Source organism: Pygoscelis adeliae, unplaced genomic scaffold, assembly GCF_000699105.1.
Source record: "Pygoscelis adeliae isolate BGI_AS28 unplaced genomic scaffold, ASM69910v1 Scaffold226, whole genome shotgun sequence".
Lineage (NCBI taxonomy): Eukaryota > Metazoa > Chordata > Aves > Sphenisciformes > Spheniscidae > Pygoscelis > Pygoscelis adeliae.
The window spans coordinates 1,536,839-1,558,320 of record NW_008824983.1 but is presented as its reverse complement, the minus strand read 5'-3'; the positions used below and the strand labels follow the sequence as shown (position 1 = coordinate 1,558,320).

General features: G+C 35.6%; 1 protein-coding gene across 3 annotated transcripts in view; it reads left to right on the top strand.

The window, feature by feature from the left end:
• The window catches only part of TAX1BP1 (Tax1 (human T-cell leukemia virus type I) binding protein 1), a 65,851-nt gene that overhangs the window by 9,501 nt on the left and 34,868 nt on the right, over positions 1–21,482 (top strand). For all 3 annotated transcript variants that reach the window (XM_009325705.1, XM_009325706.1, XM_009325704.1), the window contains exons 3-5: positions 7,959–8,061; positions 11,729–11,916; positions 13,575–13,733. In XM_009325705.1, coding sequence (XP_009323980.1) covers positions 7,959–8,061; positions 11,729–11,916; positions 13,575–13,733 — 450 coding nt within the window. The remainder of the gene's footprint in view (positions 1–7,958; positions 8,062–11,728; positions 11,917–13,574; positions 13,734–21,482) is intronic.

The following is a 21,482-nucleotide window of genomic DNA, read 5'->3' as shown; positions in this document are numbered from 1 at the left end:
AGTATGTCAAAAAGAGGTCCATGGCAATGTTGTTCGCTGTTTCTATACTAGATGAAGAGAATGATAATCTGTGTTTACCTGATGTAACCTTTGACAGGAAATTTTGATGTTTAATTCCAAGTGTCATTAATTTTCTAAAAATACTTGCTATGGTAGGTTTGTGTGATCAGAGACAGAATTGGCATAACAAAGTGGTCAGGAGCTGGTAACAATTTTGAAGTAAAAGATTGTGCTAATTTATAGTTTTCGTGAAATGTGATAGTAAATGAATGTTTCACTTAAACCCCACCTACCCTTTTTAAATACATTTTCATGCTTATCTCTTAAAGTAAACATAACTTTGTTACTCTTTGATTTGTCATAACATTTCCTTGGACAGTCATTTACATATGTACCAGGTTTTCTTTTAGAGAGTTCATATTGTTTCTATATTTATTTTGATTTACACCTAATAAGAGAGATAGTTGATCCTATGGTCTAGGCACTCTGTCAATGTCATTTTGACATATTCCTCTGAACTATGAGGTAGAAAACAACCAACGAGAGATGGTAATAGGTTAGGATCCTGTACGTGTTCATAACATTCAGCAGAGATGGGCTTCTTCAGGTCTGAGCATGAGAGAACATACTAAGTTTACATCCTTTCATAAAAAGTCTAGAGTACCTTGCAGCCATCTTCTGTCCCAAAATGTTTCAGCTTTAGGGCTCCTGCTCTATAACAAATTTTTATCTCGGTGTGAGCAGCGAGGCCATGTCTGAAGTGAAGTCTTAAATGACTTGGATTGAGGTAAGTCAAAGTGGCATGTGGTATAAGGTGATCACAGACACACTAAAAAACCCCAGGTTGTCGCTTTGACTTCATTGTTTACTTATTTTGAAATGTCTATGCCTTAATGTTACTAAAGGTGGACTTAATACATAGGTATTTTTTCCTCATGTCCATGTTCTGAAGTGTCTTTGTACAGTTTGATTCTTTCAGAATTGGCATCTAGATATCATTATTTGATAATGATGCATGTGTTCCAAAGTGCATCACGTCAGCACCATGTCAGTGTTAACAGTAAACTACCAGTAATTTTGCCAGGTATGATCTTCACCGCCCCTGGATGTTTTAATTTTTCCATCTGTTAATTGGCTTAGAAGAACTTGTTACCTGTAGCTGCCTTCTGTAGACTGTTATAGCCTACAGTAGTGCTAGCACTACTGTGACTTTCAAGTAATGTTACTTGAACTGAGGGTTATGGCACAAACCAAACCTGTTGTAGAGAAATCGCTTCCTAGGATACTGGGCCCAATTCTATTTTGTTTAGACACTTGTGTTTTCTGTGATTTGGGTTGAAATAAGTGTTTCTTACCATATGAAATATGTAAAGGCTGCTGACTTACTGTTGTTAGTAATAATTATACTGTATAATGTATGTCCAAAACCTTATCTACTGTCTGTAGTTTTGCTTCTTTCAGAGGTAGTTTATTGTTGTCTTGCAGTACTTGAGGTACTTTGCCAAATTACTTTCTAAACTGTGTAATTGACCTTCTGAATTACAAAAAGGGCATCATTTTTACTCTGAAGAGTTTAGTGGTTTGTGGTTTTTTTTTTAATTGGGTCATATTACGTATTTACAATAAAGGCTTATTGGTTATGCCAAAGTTGGTTCAGCTAAACAAGTGTTTCCTGGGTTTGCTTCTTTGGTCTGCTGATGTCAGTACATGTGTTGTATAGATAGGTAAGACACTCTTAATGCAGCAGAATGAACGCTGCTGTTCCAGTTGCATAACAGCTTTCTGAGGCCGGGGAAGAAAACGTCGAGTGAGCTTCCCTTACAGTGGTGTTTCTTTAAAGCACTCTCAAGATTGAGTTGACTGACTTTACCAAGGCATTATAAAAGAAAAGAAACTAAACAAAATAGAAAAACAGAAGAGTGTTTATTTTCCACGTTCATCTGAAACTCAAGAAATTAAAAATGAAGTTTGAAATAGTTTTTACACTGCAATCACAGCAGGCAGAGCTTTCTTCTTGGAAAAGCTTACATTCCTTGTAAGATGAATCACATGAAAGTTAAAGGAGATACAGCAAAAGAAAATGGTTGCTATTTTTCCCCAGTAATATATTTGATAATGAATTATTGGCATACAGACAGGCACACAGATTGTGCTCCTCCCATATATTTTTCTAGTCAGCTAATTTTCTTCTAGCTATTTTGTGGAAATGTACTGTGGGTGAAATGTAAATATGGGGAAGCTAATCGCACTGTGTGGCATTTCAGTAAGAAAGGGGCTTGCATGTGTGGGACAGCACAGAAGACGACGACACTTTCATGATGACTACATACCTGTTTATTAGTAGAAGGAAAACCTGTCTGGTATGAGTATTGCGGACAGTTGACTTGTCCCTACTTGCCCAGCCAAATTGCAAAGTACTTGGTGTTAGACATCTTCACCTTTACCAGACTTCAACATTTCCATTGCAACTACAGAGTTGGTTTATATAACTAAAAAGTAGTTTATGATCTCCTAAATTGAAATAAGTCTTTTTGCTCAAAAGTAGTAAATAGGAATATAGTGAATGGATTACTCTGTAATTGCCTATTAAAGCTTTCCATTTTATGGAGAGTGAATTAAATAAAGTGAGGGTTGTGTGAATAACACATTGTTTTTACATAATAATCTGGATATGACATGTTTGTAGGAGATGTGATGTTTAGTCATGTGTTTTTGGTTTAAAAATGGGTTGAGAAGGTGAGAGTAGGATTTGGTTTCTGAATTACTAATCTGTTGATTAACCTCTGGAAATCAAGAGTGTTGGAATTTATGCACAGCTTTCTAATTGCAAAATGGATTTCTGAGTGGAGTTTGTGAGAATTAAATGTAGAGAAATGGAGAAGATAGAAGAATGTGTTGAATACCAGATTAGTAGCAGAAACATTATTTCTAATTCTGGTGATAACATGGGTGTTTTTTTTTTCCTGTTGGTTTAGGGAAGTTGCATCACACAAGTCTAATTTGCTCTTTTGTCTAAGAAATAAGGACATTAATATTTTTTGAGTTTTTAACTCTAAGCAAAATGTTTTCCGAGTTTTCAATGAATTCCTTAAAAAGTAATGGTATCAGCACAACCAGTCAATGCATCTGATGACAAACTTGAGTTTAGAGTTCACAAGAAGTCTTTTGTGTAGTTTGACAGGTCGTTCTCCTTTTTCCTCCTCTGACCTTCAGAAGGTTTTGTGCTGGAGTTCTTGTGTCATTTGTAATGTTTGCGTGCTTGAATGTGGATACTGTGATGTCTGCCATTACCCATGCCAAGTTTTTAAATTAGGCTAGTAAACTGTGCTTCTTGTATTCCTCCTGGCTCACAGAAAGCTTCACAGTGTGTCGCATTGAAATTTCTCATTTATTTAAGATTTCTGATGGTAAGAAAGTACTAGTGTGCATTTGTTTCAGCTTTAGCACGTAGATTGGAACTTGGTTATGTTAGTAGTTGACAATACTTTTTATTTGGTGTGTTTTGGGTTTTTTTTAATTGATACGTGAAGTTATTTTCATTAAAGGAATTCCAGCTGAGTTTTTGTACAACAGCAAAGTCTGTAGCTGTTTCGATCCAGATACTGTTTCACTTGAGTTGCTTTCATTTTGAAAGTCTTACTCTAATTTTTTTTAGTACTCCCTTTTTTTTTCCCCCCTTTAGTCAAATGCTCTTCCAGCTGCCAGTATCAATTAAAAAGGTAAAAGCGTATTATAAAAGTATTTGTATCTGGGTTCTTTGTATGCCATTTTAGTTAGTATTCTAGTGAAAGTGTTGTGGGTGTTGTGTGTTTTTTGTTGTTTTTTTTTTTACTTTGGTTTCACATTTTAGTACATCAGAATATATTCTTCATTGCAAAATAGAACTGTAACTTCACATGAGGCCTAACAGGAAGTAAGTGTGGATTTCCGCATCTTTCCCCTCATTTTCAGTTTCTTAACAGCTGTTAAGTTCTAAATATTAATATAAATAAATACGCTTGCAGCTTGAGTAGTTAGATCATAAATTTTTAGAATTTGGTCAGTAAATGAAGGAACAAAATTATGCAATTGAAGACGATTTTAAATATATTTTTATAATGGATATAATTTCTCCCAGTGACTATTCTTTTTCGTTGTTAACTGAAGTTCAAATACAGAAATTTGTGAATCTTCCTTACAAGCATTTGTGTGTTTTCTGAAATGTTTTCATGAATACAGGTGCTCACTGTTAGTCATATCAGCTGTTTTGGCAGTTGAAATGGTCAAACTCTTGTTCTTGCAGGCCTGAGGATTTTTCTCTGATAACAGTAAAAGACTTTGCACTTTGTCTGGCCTTGTTTTCTGATGCATTGTGCCAGTGCTGTTATTTTTCCATTTTCTTATTTTTTTGAATAGCAATAATACTGCAACTACTTATTTCCATTTTCTACTTTGGTGTAAAATTGTTAGGGTTTTGTTTGTTTGTTTTAAACTTTGAGGCAACTAGAATTTGAATGATGTGAAAAAGGAAAGACTAACGTAAAGTTCTATGGAGCATTTAAATAGCATTTAAATAGCATCTGTATTTACTTTTTAACATGCATTCATGTTCCAGTAGAGTACCAGAGAGAGTCTGGACACAAACTAAAGAAGCAGCCCGGCTTCTTTCTGTTTTTATGCTGAGGGCTTCTCAAATATCGGAGAATTTCTCTGCTTCTACTGGTTAGAGTAATTTCCAATTCTAACGTAAAGTCTGCGTTTGAAAGTTTTCTTCCAATCTTACTGTTCTGGGATTTTCCTGGAGACTCCTGCATAGATAAGCTTGGAGATATGAATAATCAAAATAGATTTAGGATTGGATCTTTTTTCACAGAGTAGATTCTGTGTTTCTGCTGTTTCAGTGCAAGTACAGTGGGGTCAAAGGAGCCCCATCACACCAAGAACAGGAGTATCAGCTGCAAAAGGTTTTGTGAGGTGGCAGGGTAACTTTTATCTGCTACTCAAACATCATTCTATGGAGAAAATATTTCTGAAAATGAAAGACTAGGATTAATTTACCTGCTTTTAACTTAACAAAACTTACCTTTGAGTTTTCGGAGTATGGAATTAAGGAATACGCTGGCCAGGGAACTCTTTTTATCTGTGCTCAGGCATTGCTACCTCCAAATTCTATAGCTTTCACAGACAGTGGTATTTAAGTAACTATTGCAAACTGTGTATGCAATAAGTAAATACATTTACTTTTTTAAAATATTCTCTCAGTTTTTCTCCAGCGTACGCTACTGAGTGATACTATTTGCCCCATGCTAACTGTATTTAACACCACCTACCTGTTGAATCATCTAATTTCTTGAATCTTTCACTATTACCAGGAAGATGCACAAAGCACGAATTCTTATGTTTACGAGCAAAGTTTCAACTTGCCTTTCAGTATGTCCCAAGCAGAATTGTATGGGCTAGTTGCTGTAATGGTCTTTTTAATTTAAAAAAAACAACAAACCAAAAACCAACAACAAAGAAACAATAAAAAAGATAACAAAACCACCTTATGTGGACATTTGCCTTGAATAGCAATTTTTCTCCTGTCAGTGTAGTCCAGGTAAGGTCTTCACAACAAACGGGTTCTTGTGGGGGATCTGGACTCTTCTCCCCTTCCAGAGACTAACCTGGAAGATAGTCTGTATTAATTGTAGTAAGTTTTGTTGCTTTGATCAGCAGTCAGAGAACAGTCTAGCTTTTCTAATTCCTTTCATTAAAATGAAAATATCTTTTCCAAGCTAATATGCCTGATGGTGAGGATGCTGTTCATTTTGCTTCCAGAGCTACAGTGTTTTTTTCATACAAAATCATTGTGGGGCTATTGACAAGTATTCTCACCTTCCTTATCATTTGCACTTTTTGTTGATTTCCTCTGTAGCTTTTGCCACTAGTTTTCATTTATCTCATTTTTTATTTCCTTTCCCTTAAGCCATCTTAAAATTTTTTCATATAGTTTTAACCCTATTTTTAGGCAACCCTATTTTTAGTTATTTTAGGGCAGCAAGTAATGCTTCCCTTTTCTGAGGTAAAAGCAGGTTCAGCAAAAAAGAGGTATTAACATCTGAGCTGGATTTGAAGACATGGCTAACGTGAAAGTTTGCAAAATGTTTTTCCTGTGAACTTTTATCAAGGAAAAATTGCTTTACCATCCCTCCCTCCCCCCCTTCAAGTTAACTGGAGGTGCTTTCCTTGTTATTTCTGAGATACTTAAGTGTGGGAACAACAACCCCAGGAAATCTCATTTCATTCACATCTTTAAAAGCTCCTTGATAGGAGATATCACAGAAATTCAAAATTTTCGCTAAGGATAGGCTTAAGATCTAGTAGGTGATTTCATTCTGGTGAATACATCAAGAGTCTGCACTGCTTCTCTCTAATGAATGTTGCCTTAAAGAAGTGACTGTAGTTAGCAAAATGAAAATTTCCTCTGGTTTTACTGTTGTTCATCATTGGTTTTTAAGAATATAAAAAAGGCCTGGTCATCTCACACCAGTTCTTTTTTTCCAAATGTTAGCTTTTCCCACACTTTTTAATATCAAGTGAAGAAGTGTAACGGGCAGCTATGGAATAATCTCTTAAGAATTTTTTTTACTAATGCTAATTATTAATTTTCATACGTGAAATGTGTGTATATATATAATTGCTATTGAATTACTTTCAGTTCTGCTGTTCTCATTGCCTGTCTAACCATCTGGTTTTTTGTTTTGTTTTTTTTTTAAGCTGACAACTTAAAAAACCTCAGTTCTTAATGCTTTTAAAATACTGTTGCAATGTCTCTTTATAAAGGAGGATTTGGTATGAACTTAAAGTTTAGAACTCTTGTCTCCTGAAGTAATAGAAATAATGATTGGTAACTTAATCTTATTTTGGTTCTTGGTTTTTTGTTTTGTTTTTTTTCCCTTCTTTTTTTTCTTCTCCCTCTTGAAATGCTGTCTCACCTGACAGAAATTGGTAGACAATTTGTCCCCTTTCCTCTTAACTCTTCCAAGGCAGTATACCCAGTTACTGATTAAATCATACTACACCTAGCTTTTGACAAGGTTTTAGGTATTTCTTTAAGTCAGTGGAATAAACCAGATATATTTGTTCTTTTCCTTTACTGTTGTGCTATTATTAATATCCATTGCTTTACAGTAGTTGCCTTGGGTTTCAGGTTTAGATGCATGTATTTCAAGCTTGTTAGAATATGTTTCTTCAGAGGATAGCATTTCGTACTGTACAGAACTGCAGTCTTATCTGCATCTGAAAGCAGATGTTTATTGAAGTTAGTGGGAAGACTGCACCAACTTAGCTGAGTCAGGTTTTTGTGCAAAAATTTTTTTTTTTCTCCTTGCAGGCATAGCATGTATGTATGGAAGAATTACCATTTCAGTGAAATGCTGGTCTTCAGTATTGCAGAAGTTGTCCAAAAAGCGCTAGTTTAGCCCTGTCAAATTTGGCCTTCTCAGTAGAAGACTATGTTATTTTTCTTTCCTCCTTTTTGTTTTCTGATGAACCTGTTGGATTGTGGACACAAAATAGTCAGCACTGGCAGAACTTACACTAAGCAAATCTCACTACAAACTTCAGAATTAACCTTTTTGTATTTTTAATATACTAATGTGTATCTTTATAGAAAAAAAATAAATGTACCAAATAGTAGTTTAATGTATAGTGAAAACTGTCTGGTGTTTTAATTTATATAGACCCTTTTATTGCCTTAGACCCATTTATTGCCTTAGGTAACAAGCTTAATAAAATTCATGCTAAATCTTTGACACGCTTGTTAAAATATTCCTGATTTGTAAACATTGTTAAGTATCTTTTTATTACATGTTGAAGCAGAAATATGCATATTATAGTATGTTGTAAAGGCCAGACCATGGTATCTTAACTGTGTATAACATTCTTCTGCTTAATGTTTTCTCTTTCTTTTTTTGTTGTGGTTTATTTTATTTTAGGTTGGTTGGAGTACTGCAAGAGACTATTACACGTTTCTTTGGTCACCTATGCCAGAAAATTATGTGGAAGGATCAACTGTTAACTGTGTGCTGACTTTTCAAGGTGAATATAAGACGGTATCTACCTGTATCTTCCAGTCTACACAGCTTTTTAAACACTTACCTGTTCATTACAATGCTGAGGGCTGTATAACAGTTCTAGACTTTCACAAACATAAATTGGAGGAGAATTTTCCACGCTTCACTGTGTGAAGTTCAGTCTTACTTTCGATGTCAAGGAAATTGTAGGGGAAATATGTGACTTAGTATGTTTTTACATTGTAATGGACAATATTAATGACTGTTAGAAAGAGAATCTCTGCTGGAAGCTATTCAAATACAGAAAATGACTTTGTTTAATCATCAGCAGGGCTTTTTAATCTTGGCATCTCTTAACGCATTGTGTCTTTCCATTGTCATTAGTCTCTGGACTTTAAACATTCTCAATTTAAAGTGATTCTTGTGAAAGAATAAATAATGTAGATGATGGTTTGGTGAAGGTTCAGAGTTGTCAGAGTAGCAGAGGACCTTTTGACAGTGAGGAATTGATGAAAATGACTGAAGTTTAAGAAAAGAATAAAGAACACAACAGAAAATGTTACACCACTGTTTAAATCTATAGTATAACTGCGTTTTCAACACTGGGAAGGGGAAGGAGAGGATCAGATCTCCACAATCTCAAGAAAGATCTAGTAGCACAAATGAACAAAGTGCAACAAAGAAGATCAAAATTAAGAAATAGTTTCTGTATAAGGGTGTGGAGTTACAAAGGTGACAGAGCCACACTCTTCTCATTAAATATAAAAAGGGACAATGGCCATGGATTGTGGCCTGGGAGGTTTACGTCTGACATTACGAAGAACTTTTTTACCAAGAGGGAGTAGTGCAGTACTTGAACAGGTATCCCTGGTTTGGAAGGATGGGAATTCCACTTGATTATACACAGCCACGGTAGTCTCAGACTGGTGGTGACAACAGTCTCTTGAGTGGGAAGTTAGATACAAGGAAGAAATTCTTCACTATGAGGGTGGTGAGGCACTGGAACAGGTTTCCTAGAGAAGCTGTGGATGCCCTCTCCCTGGAAGTGTTCAAGGGCAGGCTGGATGGGGCTTTGAGCAACCTGGTCTAGTGGAAGGTGTCCCTGCCTATGGCAGGTGGATTGGAACTAGATGATCTTTAAGGTCCCTTCCAACGCAAACCATTCTATGATTCTATGGTAAACTGGACTAGGTGACCTTCAGAACTTCCTTCTGTCAGGTTTTTCAGCCTGGGAAAGGGAAATAATGGCAAGTGACAGATGTCTCTAAAATCAGCTGCCCATGGCATGAGTGGATTATCCATTGTTCATATTTAAAGAAGTAGGAGCCATTGATATAAGCTACCAAATGACAGGTTCAAAATGGAGATAGAGATGATAATTGTATAACACAGTCAATGTGCAGAACTTCTTGCCACAGGACATTACAAATGTCAAAAATCTACGTGCATTCAAAGTTGCATGTAAAAAGAGCACCTCCATTAAACTTGTTTAATGCTTTTCTGCTTACTAACAGAATTTTATGTACCACCTTATGTTCTTTTTTACTTCCCGGAGTCTTTGTGTGTCTGTGTTTATTGCTTAAAATATATAGAAAAATAGCAATTGAAGTCCTGAAATGGCTACTGTGTTAGCTTGTTGTCTTGTTAAAGCTGCTAACAGTGATAGCTTGGATGAACTCACTGTCCTTTCTCTTACCTCCAAGTCATTTTTTCTGGTACTTTCGATGATGGTCATATCCATGTGATCTGACCACTTTATAACCTTGAAATCTGTGAAAAGTATGTGTGCTCTGTAGGAACTGGAAGGAAGTCATTAGTTTCTTTTACAGTTGCCAAAATTCACTGAATGAATGAAATTGGGTTGGACTGAAACTAAAAGTGACCTAGAAGCCTAGGACTCTACATGCCATTATCAGTCCTTTGTACTTAGAAGTTTTACCACACATGAAGAGACCAGGTAACTCTGTCCCATCTGTTACATTCCATGCTGACAGTCCACCACTTTTACAGAGCTGCCAGATTTAATCTCCATTCAGACAGTCTCCCACTTGTGTTTGGCAAGGTATTTTAGTGCTGCTGAGATGAGATCAGTAGAGCTTACAGGAGCTTAATGAGCCGAGATAAATAGTAAATGTTGTGCAGCATGCTTTAAACACATTTTTTTAATGATCAAGTAGGTGTGCTGGAAGAAAATAATCAGGAATCTCTTCTCTCCAGTACATATTAGATACAAGAAAAAAGGCTTTAATTAGTTTTAAAATCAGTTTGTCTGAAGCAATATTAAAATTTGCTGGAGCTGCAAAGTAGATTGTTTTTAATTCGTTTCTGCATAGTGTCACCTTATTTAAGCATTGAATCAGGTAGACTGAACTGCAGTGCTAAATAGGAAAGTGTAGTCAGGTCCAAAAGCACAGAATCCTGAGGTTTTGAGATTAAGATACTATTACCTGAGCTACAGTTAATAAAGTATAAGATTAGTGAAAACATGAAGTGCTTGATACAAGTGCTGTCTGTATAGCACATGCAGTTTTTTACCAAGAGTACTGGGAAAAGTCTTTCAGGAATCTGGAATAAAAGTTGGTGAATAGAAATTAATGATAAGGTTAGAAAGGGAGCAGATTGAATTGTGGTGAAATCTGAACAGAAATTGGTGACATCACCTACTGGATTGAACATTAGGTGAGCATGTATTATGCTAGCAGCATACTCAGGCTGGCTAGGGTATTTGATAATTAAGTGTTCTGAATAAAACCAGTTGGTTTTCTTACTATTAAACTGAGTAAGGCATGGTTTCTTGCATTTACTAATGAAGGTAAAAGTCTCATTAATTCTGGAAATGATTTTTTTAAGATCCACAAATATTACCATGGGAATCCCGGTGATGTAAGGGGCTTGATGTTGAAGCTTTAGTGGGCCACAGTTCAGTTGAATAGTCACACAGAAATTCTTCTGAAATAATTTGCTAGCAGCATGCAGTATTACATAGCTACGAGAAAGATGATTTTTTTCTTACCTTGCAAAGTCTAGATTTTTTTCTCAATTTTTAAAAAAAGCTATTTTTTTACACCCACTCCCCCCCACCCCCGCAGCTTATTAACATTGTGTTTTCCATTCAGAGCATTCCCATGCTTTGGCATTTAAAAATAGCAAAACTAAATTGTGGTTACTCCACAAAAAAAATGCAAAAAATTGAACCTGGTAAAGTTGCAGATGTTTTGTCATTGCATGTGATTCTGTCTTTGTCTGTTGTCTTTGGTTGTATAGATATTCCAAGGTGAAAAAATTGCTTACTCTTTGTTCTGTGATTGTACAACAGTTACATAATAATGTGGTCCTGATCCAGCTTCAGGGCATCTTATTGCTAATAATTCTATCCGTTTCATAATTCTATCTGTTTCATAAATATATAAACAGCAGCTATTACCTAATGTATGTAAGGTGATGTGTACATATAGCACCTATTACCTGACACTGTTCTGGCGTTTGCCTTAAAAGCTAGGAGAAATTGTTGGGGGATGGAAGTTACTAAATAGGATGACTTTTCCTTTCTACTGTTTTGGTGATTTATCTGTGCGTTACTGAGGTAATGAGCATGAAATTCGTAAATCAAACGTGATCTTACAATCTATTTCCAGATGGAGACTTGTATGTTTGTGTAGAATGTTTCTTCAAATATGAATGTATTTTGATAGGATATTATCTACCAAATGATGATGGAGAATTTTACCAGTTCTGTTACGTGACTTACAAAGGAGAAATCCGTGGAGCAAGCACACCTTTCCAGTTTCGTACCTCTTCTCCTGTTGAAGAATTGCTCACTATGGAAGATGAAGGAAACTCTGATATGTTAGTGGTGACCACAAAAGCTGGACTTCTTGAGGTTTGATTCAACGATTCTTACAATGTTGTCATCTTATTTATTTTTCTATATATACATACACTCACAGGATATAGTACTGAAGAACAAACCAGGAGGAAAAAACCTACATATGTAGGTGTAATGTATATATTTCTGGCTTGTTCTCCAGTATTTGATTGGAGTTCAGAACACTTGCAGGTTAAATGAGTAAAGATTTTAAACTGGCTAGAGGTATGGTGTAGCACTAAGCATAGACTGGGAAACCATAAGAGAGTAGATAGTTGCCCGTCTCTCACATCTGTACTCTCCAACTAACTGGAGGGGCGAAGATGCCCTTTGTGTGAAATGGTGCTCACTGTAAGGAAAAAATTAACGAACCAGTATACGTTTATTTGTGCACAAGTGAAGAGTCCTGGAAACTAAGCTGAATAATTGCAGGTGCCTGAGTATGTTAGCATAGCTCGTTTTATTTAAAGCGGTGTTCTGCGTGTCATGTTCTTTGCTAGATGGATGTGGTTAGACTTGTATGCTTACATCCAGAGTCAAGATGTTTCCATTTGCTTGTTGATATTTTGTAGGCTGAAAATTATTTAAAAAAATCCCCCCCCCCCCCCCCCCCCCCCCCCAAAAAAAAAAAACCCAAACCCCACACCCTTGATTGCATGAGTTGCTTATTGGAAAATTGCTCAGTACAGTTTCCCTACCTTGCCATCAGATGTTTTATCCTTTTGTCAGTTGCGTCTAGGCAGATACATATATATATTCAATTTACAGTTTTCAAAATTTAGGGATAAAAGACATAGTACAGAGATACATCTGGGGTATTTTTGCCTTTCAGATACGTACTCATAGTACTAAAATTAAAGCACAATATTTTTTCCAAACCTTTTTGATTATCTTGGTTCATAGAATGGTTTGGGTTGGAACGGACCTTTAATTAAAGGTCATCTAGTCCAAACCCCCTGCAATGAGCAGAGAAATCTTCAACTAGATCAGGTTGCTCAAAGTCCTGTCCAACCTGACCTTGAATGTTTCAGGGATGGAGCATCTCCAGCCTCTCTGGGCAACCTATTCCAGTGTTTCACCGCCCTCATCTTAAAAAATTTCTTCCTTTATATCTAGTCTGAATCTACCCTCTTTTAGTTTAAAACCATTACCCCTTGTCCTATTGCTGCAGGCCCTACAAAAAAGTCTGTCCCCATCTTTCTTATAAGCCCCTTTTAAGTATTGAAAAGCTGCAATTCATGTGCCAGTCCTTACTTTTGGCTATGTGTGTGTTCATTTTTTTTGGTGAAATTCCTCAAACATTGCTTTAGAGTGTATGTGTCTCTCTCTCTCTACACTCAGCAGCCATTTTTTCACCAAGCTGTCATCGTCATAATTAGCTCCTCTATAGTTGCTGTCACTTGGAAGCAGTAAAGGCACTTCACTTAAGGCGGTAAAACTTGAGTATAAATCAAGACACTGCAAAGTGTGCTGTCTAATGGTAATGTAGTACTATTGAGTTAAAGCAATGAAACTTCAGAAATTTGGGAATAAGGGGAAAACTGTAAAATAACCTAGCCAGAGGACACACATTTTGTGCTTCTGCTCAAACACTGGAGTAATTTGTTATCCACTTGCTTGATAGGAATGAAGGGGAGAAAAATGACCAAAAAAGAATGTTTTTGTTTTTACAGTTTAAGATTGAAAAAATAATAAAAGAAAAAGAAGAGCTATTAAAGGTAACTTCTGTTCTGGAAAAGGAAACGGCACAACTCAGAGATCAAGTTGAAAGACTGGAAAAAGAACTTAACCATGAAAAGCAGAGATGTGACCAACTGCAAACAGAGCAAAAGGTTAGTTGTTTAACTGATTGAAGCTGACTCATAATGTCTGTAATCCTCCTTTTTCAAGAACCAGTTAAACTGGGTGAAAATCAGCTATCAAAACCCCTCAGCAGTTAGATAGACATTTACACTGGAATAGGTCAGTTGCTATTAACCTTCTGCCACTATTCCTTTTATGTCGTAAAATGGTTAAAATATTTAAGGCTTTTGGTACCAGGCTTGGTAAGATAATCGATGACAACTGTTACCAGATGTTTGACATTTGACTGTGGAATTCATAGTGGAAAGTAGTTGATAGTTTAAAGTTTGCTTACGTTAACTTAAAATGGAGGAAGGCTTTTCAAAAAACTCCCATTAAGGAATAACTACATAGAACACAGGGTATTGAAAATGGTAAAAAAAATTTTGGCATTAAAAGCAAAGATCAAGACTTAACAGAGAATACTACTGCCAGGGCACACAAAGAGTGAAAAGTAACTAGTCGCTTTTCTAAAAGGCTTCACAAAGGTCTGAAGATTTTGAAAGGGAAAAGAAGCACAAACCTGAATTAATTTACATTGTTAATTGATAGTGAAAATATAAACCTAGCCTAAAACAAAGTAAGCTTAATTTGGAATTCTACATATGGTAAGGAGGAAATCTAACATTACAACATAGGTACAAAAAAGTTGGACCTAATCTATTTTTAAGCTGCTGCTTTTTAAAAAACAACTTTTAGGAGAAGATTAAAAACATGTGGGAGGGAGGTGGTGACATGGACAAATTTGAAGTAATGAAGCCTATATAATTTAGCTGTGGACAGCAGTTAATAGGCTATTTCTAAGTACTAGTATGTATATGTCAACAGTTCTGCATGATACACCTTTAATAGAAAGGAATTTGTTGAGGGATTTTGAAACTGTTGAAACTTTGTAGTTTACTTTTGAACAGTCATAGTGAAATGGACTGGAATGTTGGGTAAGGAAAAAAGAAAGGATAAGGTCTTGTTTAGAAAAAAAGTTTTTCCTATAAAAGAATGATTTTAATTTCAAGTACATGGGAGGACTAGTTTAAATGAATGAGATAAGAATTAAATACTTAAAAGTATGCATTTCATGGATTTGCAGAATCACAAACTTGGTGGATAAATCTGAATGAGGTACACAGATGTCTTTCATTGTCATTTGAGGTTCTCATTTAAAAAAAAAAAGTACGAAAGTAAATTGTCAGTTCTAATCCACGTTAGCTTTACAGTGCTGTTTTAGAACAATTTGTCAAATGGGATTTTGATGGCTGTCCAGCAAAGAGACAGTTAGACTGTATAGGAACAAAAATGTCTTGATACTTTCTCACACTTTTCTGTGAATTTCTGTAATCAAAAATACTTTTGCCTCTAAGATACCAGAATTTAGCAATTAGAACTTAATTTCAGGAATGTTTTATTTTTTGGTTTGTTTCTGCCTTATTTTGTTGAAGTGGTGATGCAATGTGAAGAACTCGCTTCTATTTAGCTGAGCTATAAGTAGATGTCCAATCTGAGGCTGATGCAACTCTTCACCTATCTAGAATACTACAGAAGTTTTCTAACTCATGCAATTATTTTTTGTCTGTTAAGTCTTTGACACTGTCTTATTTTACATCTTTTATGTTCTATTCTCTTGTTTTTTCGCTTGTTTAAAAAAAGAAAAAAATCTGCTGAGTTGAAACATCTTTCATTTGTTTATATCCATAAGCAGAATATAAATCCAGTGTTACTCCTGAAAATTAAACAGACATCTACTAAATCAGGTGCAATAAGTTAACTTTTTCGTCATTGGAAAGTTTAATAAACAATACTTTATATGTGGCTTTCTCTCTAAACTTTCTAATCTTAAAGATGACTTCCTTTCTTTCTCTCCTTGCCTCCCTAACCCAATACATGAAATACAGCAGTGGTTCAAGGAATTATATGACTTATCTTTGCTGAGAACACTGTACAGTGCGTTAATGGATTGATCTAAAGATTCCTGAGCAGCAGTTATGTAGCACTCAGTAGGATTATAGTACCTATGTTTTATTTTCCTTGTGGTTTGTTTAAAAATATAAACAAACCCCGCAAAACACTCTCCCACCCAAACAACCACCAAAACAAACCCTCCAAAACCACTCCCCCCTCAAAAACCCCAGCTAAGCTAGTCAGCTTCATACGATGTGAATAATTGTTATTCGCGATAAACTTAAACAATGCATTAACTTGGCTGTTTTTATATAAGACTACACGGGATAACCTTGAAATGCTAAGTAGTAAAAATATATGCAAACTTCATGTAACAGCAGAATCTTCACCTGTGTTTAGTATGAGCTAGGTTGTTTTGGTTTGGCTTGTTGGCTTTTTTTGCCTTTAAGTTACAGAATGGTTGTTTTAACTAGGTAATTCTGCGGGGTTTTTATTTTCTTCTTTTATTTCTAGTGCTCTTTTGTCACAGGTGGATTTTTAGTTATGCTCTAAACTTTTGATACATAAAGAGATAAAAAGTGGAGCTGAATTTAAAACTTGTATTTTTAAAATGTTAAGTAAAGGTTTAACTATTTGGAGTTCTATTAAAAAAATTCAATATACTTTAGAGCATTAAATTAATAAAATAGCCCATATAAGAAAATATAATTACTGTAAACACTACGTATCATTACCTTTGTAGTTTAAGAGGAAGCTATAAGTGACAGAAACCTTTATTTCTGTTAAAAATAAAGCTAAGCTACATTTAAGCCATGTATAATCTCTTAACAACATAATTTATTTTCCTTTTTGCAAGCACTTCCATCAAGAAGTGCACAGATAATATTTCAGCTTGTCCAAAGAGCCCTCTAAAAAAACCACAATAGTACAAAGTACTGTATTTAAAAAGTGGCAATTGCATGAGCAAAGGAAGTGGATACGTCTGTACAGACACATGCATTTGATTCTAATTGAGTGCAGAGCTCTTAATGCTGCTAATATATTGGCAACTACTATTTGTTTATTACCATTTGTATTGTGATAAGGGGGCCTTGGAGTTACGAACCCCTTAATACAAAATATTTGTCAATCTGCCCCTTTTCTAAAAATCTTACTCAGTTTCTTTGGAGCAAATAATACGGGTATCTGATCTCGTGTCTCTGTCTTTTGATCAAATACCTTGTTAAGCTACCTTATATTTTTATAATTGAATTGCACAGAATATGGATGGTGTGGTTAGGGGTCATAGTATGTAAGTTATCTTACTGTGGTACAGTGTAACAAATAGAAGGTAGATTAATGATGGAAAAGCTCTGCATTCATATTATGAAAATGTTTTGTTAAAACACAGTTCTCTTAAAATCCTCTTGTTTATTCGTATGCCTTTAGGCTACTTTCCTCTTTTTGGTATAGATTTTTATCAGTCCTTTGTTTTCACAAATAGCTCAGGAGTAGTTTGGATCATTGAGAAATGTCTGTAGAAACATTGATTTCTTAATATAGACAGGATAGTTGTTGACAGACGATGTCACAGCTATATCCTAATTAGTGTTTCCCTCCCACTCTTGATCAATTGATTTCTCTTCCCCACCTAGTTATTCTCGTAGAATTCTGGGCAGTGGAACCATTGTCTTCTCTGTCTGCTTTTTGCCAATTGGGATGCTTTGTAAGTGGTTCTTTAGAGGCTCTTTGGGGAAAATATTAGGAAGAAACAAGCTAGAAGTAGATCAATCTCTTAAGAACATAGCATACTAAACAATCTATTCAGGTGTAATACAATCAGTGTTCCACAAGTTTGAATATTGGGCTCTATGCATGTTTTTAAGCGGTGAAAAGATTCCCATTTCCTGAGTTTTTTTAAAAACAGGTGAGTTCCTGTGTTTGTAGCACTTCAGACTGTAATGGCCACAACAAACTACAGATTTTGGTTTGCTAACAGTGCCCTTACTGTTCAGGAGATACAGTTGTTTGTTGTGTTCTTACAAGATAGCCATCTCATTTCCTACCCAAGATAAGAGGAACAAATGCATTCAAGACATAAAGTGATAATGTGCTATTAGAGTTGTTGAAATATAGCTTCTAATGCATGTTATGGTACTCTAAGTCACTACTTGTCTGTAAAGGCTTCTGTTTTTTTAGGTTTGGGTTTGTGGTTTTTTTAGTATTTTATCGCATTGGAGTATAAAAATCTGTATTTTTATTTGTATTCAACACATTAATGCTTCTGTAGACATCGTTTTCTCAGGTTGTCATTGCCACCATCACAGAAAAAGAATATTTGCAAGGCACGCAACTCTGCGCCAGTCAGTGTTCGTGCTCAGAGGGAGCGTGCTCTCCAGCCCCACTGTTTTTAGTGCACACTTCGTATGTTATGATTATTACCATTAAGTTGTGTTAATTAATCTGTCCTGCCAAAGCTTAAGATACTGTAGAACTTGGGACAAATTCAGTCTTCATTTCTTCTAGGTTGATCTTTTCCTCTTCTCTTCTCCAGTGGCTGCTTAATGCAGTATGTAGTTGGTCTGACAAGATCAGTTTAGGGAGGGGATAAGTGAATCTTTCCCATTCTCCCCTTTCTTCTCCTACCCCCCAGCATGTACACTCTTTTTATTCTTCTGAAAAGGGCTGTATTTTCGGTTACAGGAAAACATAGCATTCCTCTGCAGCATTTTTCATGCCAGTTGAACCATTCCTAGACCTTCCTGCCGCTGCCGCCCCCCCCCGCCCAGATGACATTAAATTAACTCTTACAGAGTGTGAAGGTTTAACTTAATCTGCTACTACTCTGTGTGAGAATTCAGACTAAATGCAAAATTACTGGAAATGTTTCAGAAATGTCACATCTTTTTCTTACAACCTTCTGTTAGTGTTTCAGAGTTAATTTGTTTTTACTAGGATGGTGTTCTCTGATAACATACTTTTATTTAGAATCATGCTGTATATACAGTTTGCAAGTCTACTAATATAACAATGTTAAAATAATGACGTAATTACTCACTATGATTATTTTACTTAAGATGATGACACATGATACACGGTCACCAGAACTGTTTCAGGTTGCTTTCAGCGTTTCAACTTTTCCTTTGGTTTCCTACTGAGATAACTTGTTCACTGGTACATACTCAAGTATGTTAAGTCACATTAGTAAGCTGCTTTTATCTGAATATATTTTACTTTTGGAAAAATTGAAGAACATTGAATCAAAAACTGAATGTGTTTTTTATCTCGAACACAGTAATACAAATATTTCTGATCTATATCTTATACATTATGAATATAAAAATATATACCTGTGTAACTAAAAAGAACTTACGCTTTTTGGTCTTTGTCTTCGCAGTTATGTGTGTACTTAAACTGTGTGTAAGCTCTCTGGCAGCAGTGCACTCGCCTACTGTTTTAAGGTTTAATATTTCTGTGCTGAACAAGAGAAACATGCAGTAGTCATTGTGTCAGTCTTTCATCGGTCGCTCTTCTGACACTCTGCAACCATTCAATTCTGTGAACACAGGTTTTGTACGCTTCTGTAGAGCAGCTTGCAAATGATGCTTTTGCAATCATTTGTCTCCCTCTAGTGGGAAGAGGGTACTTCTGAACTGATTTCTTTAATGTTACAGTGGTGACAAGTCTTACTCCTGTGGCAGTGGTTTCTGTAACTGTTCAACTTGAGTCAGAAGCAACAGATTTGCAGATTGCCTGCTCATTCTTTGATGCTGTAAACACGGGAATAGTGTTTCTGTTATGACATTGGCATACGTTGAGGCAGAAGTGAATTTACTGACTTGATAAACTTGTTCTTTCATGCTTTTTTGAGAATTTAGTTCACCATTTAACTTTTAAAAAGTGGGCTAAGTCATCTATCTGGTGGGGGGTTTTAATAGGACATCCATATATATCCACATTCTACTGACAGATTCTACCTGCACAGTAGCTTTATTCGTTGGAGAGTTTTATTCAAATACCAGGGATTCATTTAAATTGGCTTTTGATGCCATTTTATAAGGAGAGTTCCTCTGGTTAGATACTGACAAAATGCTGTTGTGCGGTGTGATATGTCAGCAGTACAAGTGCCCAGTTCAGACTGTATGCATAACAGTTAAGTGAATCAAGTGTTTTTTTTCAGTGCCTCTTTCAATCAAGCTATGTTGGTAATTGTTTATGCATGCTGCATGTGCGAAAATCTGATGGTCAGGGAGATGCATTGTTTAAAACTAACAAACAAACACCCAAAAAGCAAAACCCAAACAACAACCAAAAAACCACCCCCAACCCAGAAAGCAAAACCACAAAAAACCCACACGAAACCCCCCAAACTCCATGTAAATAATGTTTTAAAGATACAAATTAAACACTCAGAATTGCTCAGGTTGGCACCAGCAGTTATAGCACCCAAGGGTGCTATAAACATCCTGTGAAGAGAAAATGCTGTTTTATTGTTTTAGTGACTATTCTGTATGAATATTTCTTAAACTGATTAATTGAAAATTATTTCAGTGGACGATTGAACAGATTCATTTGAGAGATTCTTAAATGTTTTAGATAGGTATCCTGCCTGCACTTCAATTCAAATTATGTATTCATGAGAATGACACTTTGGAAAAGCGATAGCTTATAGTGAAATTATAAGATGTTTTAAGAAACATAACATTCTGAAATGTAAATGCATGCTCCAAAATCATAGTGTGTTTAAATACTTCAGTTGCCTCCTGCAAAAACTTGCACGTCTGTAGTCTTTGTGACAGTAATTGGGTGACTGACGTTACTTAGATGAACTTTTACAGTGTTACGCCTTAGTTTTGTAGAGTTTTGATCTGTTTAACAGTTTTAGTTGAAGAGATTAACACAATTAAATTACTACCACTGTGATCTCTTAGGTTTTTGGAATAGCGAGACTTCAGTGTTTTTAGAGCAGTATTTCTTTTGCTAATCATACTCACAAAGACAAAAGCTTAATATCATTGAGTTTATTTGGAATTGGTTTACTGTTTTACTTTACTGAATGCTTAAATTTTATTTTAGAAAGAAATATTACAACTTGAGGTTTCTTTTCAGAACATAACAGGCCCTGTGTTACAAGCAAACTCAGATTTTGCAGTGGCTGCAATGGTACTATGTTGTGTTTATCGTTTGTCCTCAGAGGTCCTTTAGACAGAGTATGATGTCAGCCAAGTGTTTAACACGATTCTGTTGGAGCTGCTATGATGTCAATGGGATAAACAAAAGGCTTCTGCAGATAATTCATCTAGATCCCCTAAATTCTCTATAGGGTATGAAGCATAATGGTTCCCCTGACACTAAATTACATCCGGATAAATCAATCCAGCTGAAACTTGAAAGGTGCTGCTTCTCTCTCTCTCTCTCTCTCTCTCTTTAATAAATTGCCTTGTATTTGGTGAATTGACTACTTTAGCTTATTTTTAACCTTTCATTATTCTTCTTCATTACAATGTATGCATCCTGTAAAAAGTAAAATAAAGATGGCAGATATTAGCCATTAATCAAAGGTGAATGCTTTAGGTGTGGAATGGCTTTTAAAAAGTGGATAGGGAGTTTTACATGCAATGAAAAGGGAAGATGAAGCATAAAAATCCCATGCTGCCCATTGCCATACCGCAAGATGTCACAGCTGGAAATAGTCTTGGGTTGTGTTTTTCAAGTATTTTGTTCTGTCTGTTGGATCTCTCTCTGCCTTAAGTATGTTTGAAAAATGCATTGTGTATGTTGATTCACAGGAAGGGATGTCTGTACCGCTTTGCTTCCATTAACCGGACTGTACTGGTTAATGTTTTACTGGTGTTGCAAAAATC